We start from the raw sequence: 14,095 nt of genomic DNA on the forward strand, positions 1-14,095 counted from the left end.
CCTGTCTGTTAGAAGGAAAACTAACAAACAGAAAGGACATCCACACCAAAAACTCATCTGTACATCACCATCATCAAAGACCAAAAGTAGATAAAACCACAAAGATGAGGAAAAAACAGAGCAGAAAAACTGGAAACTCTAAAAAGCAGAGTGCCTCTCCTCCTCCAAAGGAACGCAGTTCCTCACCAGCAATGGAACAAAGCTGGACAGAGAATGACTTTAACGAGTTGAGAGAAGAAGGCTTCAGACGATCAAACTACTCCAAGCTACCGGAGGAAATTCAAACCAAAGGCAAAGAAGTTAAAAACTTTGAAAAACATTTAGACGAATGTATAACTAGAATAACCAATACAGAGAAGTGCTTAAAGGAACTGATGGAGCTGAAAGCCAAGGCTCGAGAACTACGTGAAGAATGCAGAAGCCTCAGGAGCCGATGCGATCAACTGGAAGAAAGGGTATCAGTGATGGAAGATGAGATGAATGAAATGAAGCGAGAAGGGAAGTTTAGAGAAAAAAAATAAAAAGAAATGAACAAAGCCTCCAAGAAATATGGGACTATGTGAAAAGACCAAATCTACGTCTGATTGGTGTACCTGAAAGTGACGGGAAGAATGGAACCAAGTTGGAAAACACTCTGCAGGATATTATCTAGGAGAACTTCCCCAATCTAGCAAGGCAGGCCAACATTCAGATACAGGAAATACAGAGAATGCCACAAAGATACTCCTCAAGAAGAGCAACTCCAAGACACATAATTGTCAGATTTGCCAAACTTGAAATGAAGGAAAAAATCTTAAGGGCAGCCAGAGAGAAAGGTTGGGTTACCCACAAAGGGAAGCCCATCAGACTAACAGCTGATCTCTCGGCAGAAACTCTACAAGCCAGAAGACAGTGGGGGCCAATATTCAACATTCTTAAAGAAAAGAATTTTCAAGCCAGAATTTCATATCCAGCCAAACTAAGCTTCATAAGTGAAGAAGAAATAAAATACTTTACAGACAAGCAAATGCTGAGAGATTTTGTCACCACCAGGCCTGCCCTAGAAGAGCTCCTGAAGGAAGCACTAAACATGGAAAGGAACAACAGGTACCAGCCACTGCAAAATCATGCCAAATTGTAAAGACCATTGAGGCTAGGAAGAAACTGCATCAACTAACGAGCAAAATAACCAGCTAACATCATAATGACAGGATCAAATTCACACATAACAATATTAACTTTAAGTGTAAATGGGCTAAATGCTCCAATTAAAAGACACAGACTGGCAAATTGGATAAAGAGTCAAGACCCATCAGTGTGCTGTATTCAGGAAACTCATCTCACGTGCAGAGACACACATAGGCTCAAAATAAAGGGATGGAGGAACATCTACCAAGCAAATGGAAAACAAAAAAAGGCAGGGGTTGCAATCCTAGTCTCTGATAAAACAGACTTTAAACCAACAAAGATCAAAAGAGACAAAGAAGGCCATTACATAATGGTAAAGGGATCAATTCAACAAGAAGAGCTAACTATCCTAAATATTTATGCACCCAATACAGGAGCACCCAGATTCATAAAGCAAGTCCTGAATGACCTACAGGGACTTAGACTCCTACACAATAATAATGGGAGACTTTAACACCCCACTGTCAACATTAGACAGATCAACGAGACAGAAAGTTAACAAGGATACCCAGGAACTGAACTCAGCTCTGCACCAAGCAGACCTAATAGACATCTACAGAACTCTCCACCCCAAATCAACAGAATATACATTTTTTTCAGCACCACACCACACCTATTCCAAAATTGACCACATACTTGGAAGTAAAGCTCTCCTCAGCAAATGTAAAAGAACAGAAATTATAACAAACTGTCTCTCAGACCACAGTGCAATCAAACTAGAACTCGGGATTAAGAAACTCACTCAAAACTGCTCAACTACATGGAAACTGAACAACTTGCTCCTGAATGACTACTGGGTACATAACGAAATGAAGGCAGAAATAAAGATGTTCTTTGAAATCAATGAGAACAAAGACACAACATACCAGAATCTCTGGGACACATTCAAAGCAGTGTGTAGAGGGAAATTTATAGCACTAAATGCCCACAAGAGAAAGCAGGAAAGATCCAAAATTGACACCCTAACATCACAAGTAAAAGAAATAGAAAAGCAAGAGCAAACACATTCAAAAGCTAGCAGAAGGCAAGAAATAACTAAAATCAGAGCAAAACTGAAGGAAATAGAGACACAAAAAACCCTTCAAAAAATTAATGAATCCAGGAGCTGGTTTTTTGAAAGGATCAACAAAATTGATAGACCGCTAGCAAGACTAATAAAGAAGAAAAGAGAGAAGAATCAAATAGACGCAATAAAAAATGATAAAGGGGATATCACCACCGATCCCACAGAAATACAAACTACCATCAGAGAATACTACAAACACCTCTATGCAAATAAACTAGAAAATCTAGAAGAAATGGATAAATTCCTCGACACATACACCCTCCCAAGACTAAACCAGGAAGAAGTTGAATCTCTGAATAGACCAATAACAGGCTCTGAAATTGTGGCAATAATCAATAGCTTACCAACCAAAAAGAGTCCAGGACCAGATGGATTCACAGCCGAATTCTACCAGAGGTACAAGGAGGAACTGGTACCATTCCTTCTGAAACTATTCCAATCAAAATAAAAAGAGGGAATCCTCCCTAACTCATTTTATGAGGCCAGCATCATCCTGATACCAAAGCTGGGCAGAGACACAACCAAAAAAGAGAATTTTAGAGCAATATCCTTGATAAACATTGATGCAAAAATCCTCAATAAAATACTGGCAAACCAAATCCAGCAGCACATCAAAAAGCTTATCCACCATGATCGAGTGGGCTTCATCCCTGGGATGCAAGGCTGGTTCAATATACACAAATCAATAAATGTAATCCAGCATATAAACAGAACCAAAGACAAAACCACATGATTATCTCAATAGATGTGGAAAAGGCCTTTGACAAAATTCATGCTAAAAACTCTCAATAAATTAGGTATTGATGGGATGTATCTCAAAATAATAAGAGCTATCTATGACAAACCCACAGCCAATATCATACTGAATGGGCAAAAACTGGAAGCATTCCCTTTGAAAACGGGCACAAGACAGGGATGCCCTCTCTCACCACTCCTATTCAACATAGTGTTGGAAGTTCTGGCCAGGGCAATTAGGCAGGAGAAGGAAATAAGGGGTATTCAATTAGGAAAAGAGGAAGTCAAATTGTCCCTGTTTGCAGATGACATGATTGTATATCTAGAAAACCCCACTGTCTCAGCCCAAAATCTCCTTAAGCTCATAAGCAACTTCAGCAAAGTCTCAGGATACAAAATCAATGTACAAAAATCACAAGCATTCTTATACACCAATTACAGACAAACAGACAGCCAAATCATGAGTGAACTCCCATTCACAATTGCTTCAAAGAGAATAAAATACCTAGGAATCCAACTTACAAGGGATGTGAAGGACCTCTTCAAGGAGAACTACAAACCACTGCTCAAGGAAATAAAAGAGGATACAAACAAATGGAAGAACATTCCATGCTCATGGGTAGGAAGAATCAATATCGTGAAAATGGCCATACTGCCCAAGGTAATTTATAGATTCAATGCCATCCCCATCAAGCTACCAATGACTTTCTTCAAAGAAATGGAAAAAACAACTTTAAAGTTCACATGGAATCAAAAAAGAACCTGCATCACCAAGTCAATCCTAAGCCAAAAGAACAAAGCTGGAGGCATCATGCAACCTGACTTCAAACTATACTACAAGGCTACAGTAACCAAAACAGCATGGTACTGGTACCAAAACAGAGATATAGATCAATGGAACAGAACAGAGCCCTCAGAAATAACACCGCATATCTACAACTATCTGATCTTTGACAAACCTGAGAAAAACAAGCAATGGGGAAAGGATTCCCTATTTAATAAATGGTGCTGGGAAAACTGGCTAGCCATATGTAGAAGGCTGAAACTGGATCCCTTCCTTACACCTTATACGAAAATTAATTCAAGATGGATTAAAGACTTAAACGTTAGACCTAAAACCATAAAAACCCTAGAAGAAAACCTAGGCATTACCATTCAGGACATAGGCATGGGCAAGGACTTCACGTCTAAAACACCAAAAGCAATGGCAACAAAAGCCAAAATTGACAAATGGGATCTAATTAAACTAAAGAGCTTCTGCACAGCAAAAGAAACTACCATCAGAGTGAACAGGCAACCCACAAAATGGGAGAACACTTTCGCAACCTACTCATCTGACAAAGGGCTAATATCCAGAATCTACAATGAACTCAAACAAATTTACAAGGAAAAAACAAACAACCCCATCAAAAAGTGGGTGAAGGACATGAACAGACACTTCTCAAAAGAAGACATTTATGCAGCCAAAAAACACATGAAAAAATGCTCACCATCACTGGCCATCAGAGAAATGCAAATCAAAACCACAATGAGATACCATCTCACACCAGTTAGAATGGCAATCATTAAAAAGTCAGGAAACAACAAGTGCTGGAGAGGATGTGCAGAAATAGGAACACTTTTACACTGTTGGTGGGACTGTAAACTACTTCAACCATTGTGGAAGACAGTGTGGCGATTCCTCAGGGATCTAGAACTAGAAATACCATTTGACCCAGCCATCCCATTATTGGGTATATACCCAAAGGACTATAAATCGTGCTGCTATAAAGACACACGCACACGTATGTTTATTGCGGCACTATGCACAATAGCAAAGACTTGGAACCAACCCAAATGTCCAACAATGATAGACTGGATTAAGAAAATGTGGCACATATACACCATGGAATACTATGCAGCCATAAAAAATGATGAGTTCATGTCCTTTGTAGGGACATGGATGAAACTGGAAATCATCATTCTCAGTAAACAGTCAACTATCACAAGAACAAAAAACCAAACACCGCATATTCTCACTCATAGGTAGGAACTGAACAATGAGAACACATGGACACAGGAAGGGGAACATCACACTCTGGGGACTGTTGTGGGGTGGGGGGAGTGGGGAGGGATAGCATTAGGAGATATACCTAATGCTAAATGACGAGTTAATGGGTGCAGCACACCAGCATGGCACATGTATACATATGTAACTAACCTGCACATTGTGCACATGTACTCTAAAACTTAAAGTATAATAATAATAAAAAAAGAAAGAAAAAAATATATATATATATTAAAAAAAAGGAAACAAGTTTATCAAGCCTAATGTTCCATAACTGCTAAGTGGCAGAACCAGGATAAAGTTTAATTTCTTTTCTCTGCCATTTTGGTTGCAAGTGACCACTCTAGTTTTATTCTCCTCCCATAAAACCCTCCATTTCAGCTCAACTTGCCATTCTTCCCTGTTGTTTCTTGCTGCACTCCACTCCCCCATGTTTTCCAAGTCTTTTTCAGTGTTCAGCTCAAATCCAATCTGCTCACTGAAATCCTCCATGATCCCCAACACACTCTTCTTCCATGAAATTCTAGATGCTCCTCTAATTTTCCACTTAGCACATATTGTCATAACTGCTGTCTTTCCAAGCCAAAATGGAACAATAATGGGGAGAGACCAGCCTGTATGTGAATCCATTTGCTCCTGAGCTGAATGACATTGGTGTCTTACCTTCTGTAGTCCTTCACACTGTATTCAGAGGAATGCTTCTGTTAAAACAAACTAAATATGGCCTGAGAAGGACTCTGTACTTCTATATTTGAGTCCTTGTGGATGAACTGCAAGCTAACTTAATAGGTAGACAAGACTGAAAACCTAACTTCAGAGTATGTGCCTCTAACAATCACTGAGTCTTGGCCAATCCCAGCAGCCATACTTCAACCAGTCATAGACTGCTGAGTGTTCAAACTGTGTTCAAATAAGGCAGACGTCAAGCTGTAACCAATCCATCTGTTTCTGTACCTCACTTCCGATTTCTGTATGTCACTTTACTTTTTTTGTCTATAAATTTGTTCTGACCACAAGGCACCCCTGGAGTGTCTTTGAATCTGCTGTGATTCTGGGGGCTGGCCAATTCACGAATCGTTCATTGCTCAATTAAACTCCTTTAAATTTAATTCGGCTGAAGTTTTTCTTTTAACACTTCTAAATTGCAAATCTAATTATACGATTACCATGCTTAAGACTTTTCAATGACTCCCTATTATTTACAAAATCCAAATGTCTACCCTTAACATATAAGGCTCTTATGATCTAAGCCTTGCCCATTATTTCATTTTCGCTCTAGCCATCACATCACACTCCACTCCACAATATCCTGCATTCCAGTCATGATGAACTACTGGCGATTTCTAAGTGCCCTGTGACCCTTCTGAGCCCTATGCCTCTACACATGCTCTATTATCAGTGAGGAGACCATTATAGAAGACTCCAGCTCACCCTGGCTGATACAACAAGGATGATGATAACATTGTGTCATAGGAACGTGAAAAGTAGGGAAGCTGTCCAGCAACTCAACAATGCCATCAAAGACCCAGGATCTTTGCATCTGTTTGCTCTGCCATCCTCAGAAAATGTGATTTGTCCTCAGGTTGGCTCCCTTCATAATCACAACATGGCTGTGGCAGGTTTAAGCATTCCTTCCCAGCACAGCAATGCCTAGAGACAAAAATAAAAAATAAAAATAAAAGAGCTACCTCTTCCAATGTTTCCCTCTTAAGGTCAAGAGACATTTCCAAAGCCCTCCCAGCAGACTTTTTCTTATATCTCACTGGCCAGAACTGGTTCATATGCCCACTTCCCTAAGCTAATCAAACAAGAGGAATGGGCCTATCATAATTATCTTAGACCAATCAGTGCTTATTCCTTATTCCTAAAGGCAGGGATAGAGTCACTCTCCCTTGGGTCAAGTAGAGGAGGGGACACTTGAGCAAAATCTCAACTCTGCCAAAAGGAAGGTAATTGGTATTGGGTGGGCAGGCAGAGGTATCTGCCACACTGCTGTTACTGCCTTATCCTTCTTGTCTACTAGGCAAACTCCTTCTTATCCTTTAAGATTCAGCTCAAATATTACCTCTTTCAGGAAGCCTTCTCTGATATAACCAAGCAGAATTGAATTCTTCTTCTTCTGATCCCCCATATTACTGGGTTCATACCTCTATGATAGCACTTATTACATAGCTATAATTCTGCTACCTTTAGAAAAGGTGAAACCTTGGAAGAAAGCACTATTTTCTATTAATATTTGAGTCTAACTTTGTTGAAGGAAAGAGAAGGGAAAAGAGGAAGAAAGGAAGGAAAGAAAAAAGGAAAAGAACCTCTCTCTCAGACTGTTCATCTGCAAAATAGGGATAATTTTACTTTCTAATTGTTGCAAAGATTAAATAGAATAATATACAGAAAGCACTCAATAGAGTTCTAACACACAGAATCCTACATTTTTTTTAACAACACGGACCTTATTTTGTATTTTTTCATACTATCCTGCCATCCTTTACACACATTTCCTAGAACAACGCTTTGTACAAGTATAGTTGCTCAATAAATATGTTAGTAGTTTACCTCAATCTAAAAATAAATTGCAGATTACTGAACAAATTAAGCAACCAGCTCAGTTTGCCATATCTTGCTTTCCTTTATTAGATTCCCTTAAAAAATTTTAATAACATTTCCTAAATTTTCTATTAACAGAACTCTTAATAGAAGCTTTCCTGCAATCATCCAAAACCTTAGATCTGCACTCTCCCCTTCGGCAACCTTTCACTAGACACTCTTGTTCTACACTCTACTCTCATCAGTATTCTGGGCTTCATTTCAGATCTGTCCTTCTGAGGTATGCCTCCCTCCCCTTCCTAACACTTCTTTGTTGCTAAAAATAAGTGATGTCCCTTCAGAGCAAAAACACTTGGCAAATCAGTTAGCTTTTATAGGTACAGCTTTATACTGGTCTCTGTGAGATTGGGGAATGGATGAATTAAATAAAGGAAGAAGCTCACCACCATCTTCTTCTCTCCATGTACTCCGGCATTCCTCAAAGGAGTTTACAAAACCCATGTAAAAATAGTAATGCCACACTCATCAAAAATGCACAGCTAAAGGATGCTAACTGAGACTTTGCAGAATGCTAAACAGTAAATAAAACAGCCAGCTCAGAAGATCACCAGAAAACATTTTGAGGAAGCATTTAATTAAAGGGCCCCAGGCCTAACTCAACAAAGTAGAGCTGTTAGTGATGATGATTTAACAACCACGCTTTTCCAAGGAAAACCGGAGCATATAACATAGCCAATTTCCTTTAGATTACAATGAATATCTTTTGGACTTCTCTTACCTAAATTATCTCTTGGTATGACACTGTCAGCTTGGGTTCTACCTGTACTCAGTTCCTTATATATCCTGTGTTGCTGTTTGATATTAACCCTGAAAGTAGCATTGATATATTACCTAAAATATCCTTTTCACCTATTATTCAACTACTTTGACATACTCTATTTCCCTACAAGTGAAAATTTTCTATTAACTATGTTTAATAATCCTTACAACTGGTATATGTATAAATAAATATATTCATGTGGATGGATCCATATGTTCATGAGTATCAAGGCATGAACATATTGCATACATGTATATACTCATGCACAAATTTGTATATGTACATACCCGAAAGTGAATGTACCTGAAAACGAAATGTGGTTTGACCACTTTGCACTTCTGAAACTCATCTCTGGAGTTGCATTGTCCTAATTTCTTTGAATGAAAGTAGTGAAATTGCAGCACAAACTAAAATTGCTTAGAGGCCTAAATTTAAAGGTAACTAGCTCAATTTAGTACTCAATTAATGCTACTCTGTTTAATCTGTTGGCAATTGTGTCAACCTGCTTGTCAACTACTATCTTCTGATTTTTTTTTAACCTCACCTCAAAAACCATTCTATATTCTCTTTATTTTCTTGAGTTCATACCAAGCTCCCTACCTGCTATTCAGTATTTCATACATATCCTTAGGGCCATGGTTCTCAAAACCTGATTTCTAGGCCTCTGGTTATTAGTCGTGGTGGCGGGTGCCTGTAGTCCCAGCTACTTGGGAGGCTGAGGCAGGAGAATGGCGTGAACCCGGTAGGCGGAGCTTGTAGTGAGCCGAGATCACGCCACTGCACTCCAGCCTGGGTGACAGAGCGAGACTCCGTCTCAAAAAACAAATAAACAAAAAGCTTCTTTAGATGTATAAATAGTTCAAAGAATGAGTCATACAAAAATGGAGATGGGGAATGGTGAAGAATTAGAAGTATTCTCTAATGTAGATTGATATTATCATAGAATCACAGAACAGAAAGAGTAGGTCAAAATCCCAACAATGTTATAATTGATGGGGTATCCAGCTATTAACTTACTATCTTCAGTGCTGGGAAACTGATAGCCATCCAAAAGGCATGCCTTCCAATCATAACAATGCTGTCTCATACATCAAGATAATAACTGTCTTCCTGTAGTTTCTACCATTCAAATATTTATCATAAGCCTAGTAGAGTGACTAATCTATAGTAGCTAACCATTGAGCCACTGACCCCTTTGAGAATCTAATAAAAATGATGGGCCCTGTTCATAGAAAACTACACATGAAAAATAATTTTTCTCACAATTTCAGAAAGCTTGCAAGTTATGTGAAGCCCCTTCATCCACGGACCCCCAGGTAAAGACTCCCTCACTCCTATTTTTTACTGAGTAGAGAAATGGAGAAATAAGCCATGGTTTCCTCCCTCAAGGACCTTACTTTCTAATAGCAAATGCATGTGAAACAGTTAATAGTAATAAGGCAGGATATGGTTAAGTACTAATCATACACTGAGAGACAGAAAATTCTACTTCTGACAACACAGCAAGATAAAATTCTTGCAAATGGCCATTGTACACTCACATTCCATAATGGAGATAAAGTCTTTGTTGAGTTCTCAGAAGCATCATCTGACAGCACAGCACCAGGGAGCAGAAGAAGGTTCTGGTCATGGCCTGGTACATGGTACTTAACAAATTTTTAATGAATAAATAAACAACCATTTACTTATCAGTTGTTTAAAATGCTCCCTGACCTTCCTGAGAAGAAAGTTGAAAAAAACAATAAAATAATTTCACTACCTCCAAGCTTCTTTAGGAACAGCATTTCCATTTGTCCCACCACTTAATCCAAAAATGTCAGTCTTTCTAAACTCAAAATAAAACTCTATGAGACATGTTTTAGATGAGTGGGAAAGGTTAAAAGAAATGTGTCCAAAGTTACAAAAACAACACTGCAGAATAGAATCCAGAAGGTTCTCATTCCAATGGGATCTCAAGAAGGAACCACTGGTACTTCCATTTTAATGTCTTAATAATGACATCTTCTAACAGAATAATTGGACAGCTTTAAGAAAGTGGTTAATTTTCTCTGAAATCCAGATGTTACCCTGCTTTCTTTATATGGGGAGACCTTGAAGATTGGGTAAGGAAATACCATCAAATAAGGTAACAGGAAAAATGGCCAGTTCATAATCTTTTTTTTTTTTTTTTTTTTTTTTTTTTTTTGAGATGGAGTCTCGCTCTGTCACCCAGGCTGGAGTGCAGTGGCGTGATCTCGGTTCACTGCAAGCTCCGCCTCCCGGGTTCACACCATTCTCCTGCCTCAGCCTCCCGAGTAGCTGGGACTACAGGTGCCCACCACCATGCCCAGCTAATTTTTTTGTATTTTTAGTAGAGACGGGGTTTCACCATGTTAGCCAGGATGGTCTCAATCTCCTGACCCTGTGATCCGCCCGCCTCGGCCTCCCAAAGTGCTGGGATTACAGGTGTGAGCCACCACGCCCGGCCCATAATCATTTCTATTTGCTCTCAAAATTGCTCTGTAATGAAACACAAAATATTTTATTCTAACCAGGATTGTTGTTCTTTTGTTCTTCACATGCATATTACGTATTATAAAGATGGTTTTGTTTGATGTCATTTTGCTTAAGTAAAAGGATTTTAACTGAAGGCAAAATCTTGCAAGAGAGTCGAAGGAGTTAACACTCTGCCAACTATAAGTGAAATATATAGCTTCATTTAACTCCTTATAATGTCTTTTCCCAGATAAATCAAAGAATTAATGTAATATAAAGAGGGATCAGAATGTATGAGTTCAGGTCCCAGCTCTACCATCCAATCATTACATGGCCTCAAATCAAATCAAATCAGACTGAGGTCAGTCTGAGCCTCAGTTTTGCCACCAGTAAAATAAAACTGATAGGATAATAAGACTTGCTTCATTGCCCTCCATGGTTGAATTGAGGTTTTTGTGAGATTATTCACACGAAGATAGTCCTTTAAAACTCTGTATCAGTGTTGAGACAATATAGTTTCACCCAGAAGAGATGCTTAGTTGGTTAAGTTAGATCTACTGGGATAGTTGGATCTACCTCCACTCGTGTAGTATCAGAGCCTTAGGGGTCAAATTGGAGTAGTGGGTATAGGAGTTAAGATCACTGCCACACATACTTCTCCTTCACCTTCTACTGTACCTCAGCCCAGCACTACTAGGATCCTAACTAGCTAAACAGCATCTGAGTTGCCCCTAATTTCATGAACATTCAAAGCTATTTTGGGGAAAGGTAAGACACATTTAATTACTTTTCCAAAGTCTGACGGCAGACTAAAAACAGCAACTGAATTCAGCAACTCTAGGGTTCCAGTTTGTTACTCAATAGCCAATTAATTGTTATTAATGTATACTACGATATAAGTATATCCTTATGACACAGTTGATAAACGAACTTGATACAAGAGGAAAACAATCTATATTTTTTAAATTAACATTTACAGAGTCAGGAGAGTTCAGAAAAACAGCAATTCAAAAGTGTCATCCTGAACAGATGGTTGCTCTCTACATGCTATCTCTGAAGGGGATTTTTTTCAAAGTAAATAGAAACAAATGTTTTGGTGCATTGTGTACCAAAATACATATCTTACGAGAACCATTTTCCAGGATGAGATGAGTTTCTTATTAATCACGTTTTTATGACAAAGACAAAAACTGATTTTGGAGCTAGTTTAAGACATTCACTGTTACTTTATGATTAAATTACTATTAATAGATAATATGTTTAGTTACTTCTAAGATATTTAACACATTTCATTTTAAATCTGCCCATTCTGTCCTCTTGTCCCCTCCTCCACCCCTATTTAGTTTCCAACAACCTTAAGCCAAAAAGGGAGTTTGTCTCTCTTTAAAATATTCCTTTAACATCCAATAAAATATGAATGTCTTTAAGGAACAATACACATTGTTCTTTCATTAACTCATTTCTTCAATAAACATATTTCAAGGATCAACACTGTGAAAGGGAAAAGTACTTATGAGCCCCAATTCTGTCACTGAAAATATGACATTAAAGACATCTCATAACTATTCCTTGCCTAAGTCAGCCATTATAATATTTGACCTGCCCACCTGACAAACCCTTGTATGAATGCTCATTCATTCATTCATTCAGCAAATATTCACTGAGCCCCTACTCTGTGCTGCTCACTGGCATGGTGCTGCAGATCTGGTAGTAAACAAAACAGACGTGAGCCTGACTTCACGATTTCAGTCTATGAGAATTAACAAAAGGGAACAAAAACAAAAGGTTCTATTTGAACAGGAAGAGTCAGAGAAAGACATTCTAACTTGGAGACTTGAGGATGTAGCCTCCTTTTACCCAAGCTACTGGTAAGTAGAGAAATGGTATAGATTACAAGAGAAAAACGTAATTAAATGTGCAAAAACACCTCATCACTGCTTCATATCTATGTTGGCTCAAAATATGAGCTAAAAATACAATCCAGAAGTTTCTTCCTTCCTCTAGGTGTGCTTTTTCCCCCTACAGTAGCTCATAGTGACTTTTTTTTTGAAGGGAGGTATTATGCTATAAATGTAAAGACATTACTTTAAACACAAATGCACAAACAAAAGCAGCACTCTAAACAACACAGGAAAATGTGACATCTTCTCTAGTCCAGTATTTCCCCAAATATGGTATGTAGACCACTGAAAGACATGAAATCATTTTAGGTGGTACATAAAGCTTTCTTAATAGTTATGTGTTTATTTTAATGTGTATCAGAAATAAAATATACTCTGAATATAAAAAACATTATTTCACTGATATTTGTATGAGGCTGAAGTAGGTAGCACTGTAATCGTTTCCTTTACATAGCCCACATGAATTACAGGGGCAGGGCTCAGGCGTGCCTATGAATGTTTTCAGCCTTCTGCCATAATTTTAGAGCATAAGTGCTATTAGTACAAGTATACTAGCAATTGAATCTCACATCCTGTTCCATGTGTATTGCTGCAGTCTTGTCTAGGATAAGCCATTTGTTACTGTAAATAACAATAGTTCCAGAAACGGACTTGGGAAAAGACTCACTGGCTCAGTTTAGGTCATGTGTCCATTAAAGCAACATTGTGGCCAGTGGGATGAGGTTCTTAAATAGGCCAGGCCTCAGCTTTGTTGCCCCTTCTGCAATCTGGGGTTGGGGGTAACCCTACCTGAACCATACGGATAAACAATAGAGGAGATATGGTTCCACAAAAGAAAACAGAGGGACTGCTCCACATTTGTATAATGAGGATAGTATCTCTTAAATCATAGTACTGAGGTGAGGATTAAATGAAATAAAGTATATATTGCCTGATGGATACAATGAGTGGCCCAAAATAAGTGCTCAACAAATGGTGGTACTAGGAGTAATAATAATTTTTATTATTGTTTGTAAATAGGATGATTTTTGTTGTTGTTATAGTAGTAATTTTCTAAAACAGTTTTAGGGTCATATTTGTTATCTTAATTATTTTTTCAGCCTACAAATGAAGGATAATTATTTGAATATAATCTTTGCAGAGCCATTATGTAAAGGTGGCACTTCCTCCAATTATATCCTTAATTTGTTTATTATCTCCATGCCTAATCAAGGTACTCTGAATTACCACAATAAAATTTTCTATATCTCACCAAACAGCTTTTTGCTTCTCTCTTAAGTGACACATAGTTTAATCATGACATAATCTTATTTAAATAATTACTGAACCAATAGTGTTAA

The 14,095-nt window shown here is 38.1% G+C and overlaps 1 protein-coding gene across 7 annotated transcripts in view; it reads right to left on the minus strand.

Annotated features, from left to right (window-relative positions):
• The window catches only part of LOC100992578 (uncharacterized), a 214,537-nt gene that overhangs the window by 174,942 nt on the left and 25,500 nt on the right, over positions 1-14,095 (minus strand). Inside the window, exon 1 of one of the 7 annotated variants that reach the window (XM_055100608.2) lies at positions 6,447-7,313. The exons of 3 other annotated variants lie outside the window; for them this stretch is intronic. Coding sequence is in view for 1 of the 4 variants with exons in the window: in XM_063597593.1 (XP_063453663.1) it covers positions 6,447-6,555 (109 nt within the window). In the remaining 3 variants the exon portion in view is untranslated. Of the gene's footprint in view, positions 1-6,446; positions 7,314-14,095 lie in introns of those variants that run through there. 3 more of the 7 variants (XM_034940207.3, XM_034940206.3, XM_063597593.1) reach the window with 3 other exon arrangements.

This window comes from Pan paniscus, chromosome 18, assembly GCF_029289425.2.
Source record: "Pan paniscus chromosome 18, NHGRI_mPanPan1-v2.0_pri, whole genome shotgun sequence".
Classification (NCBI taxonomy): Eukaryota; Metazoa; Chordata; class Mammalia; order Primates; family Hominidae; genus Pan; species Pan paniscus.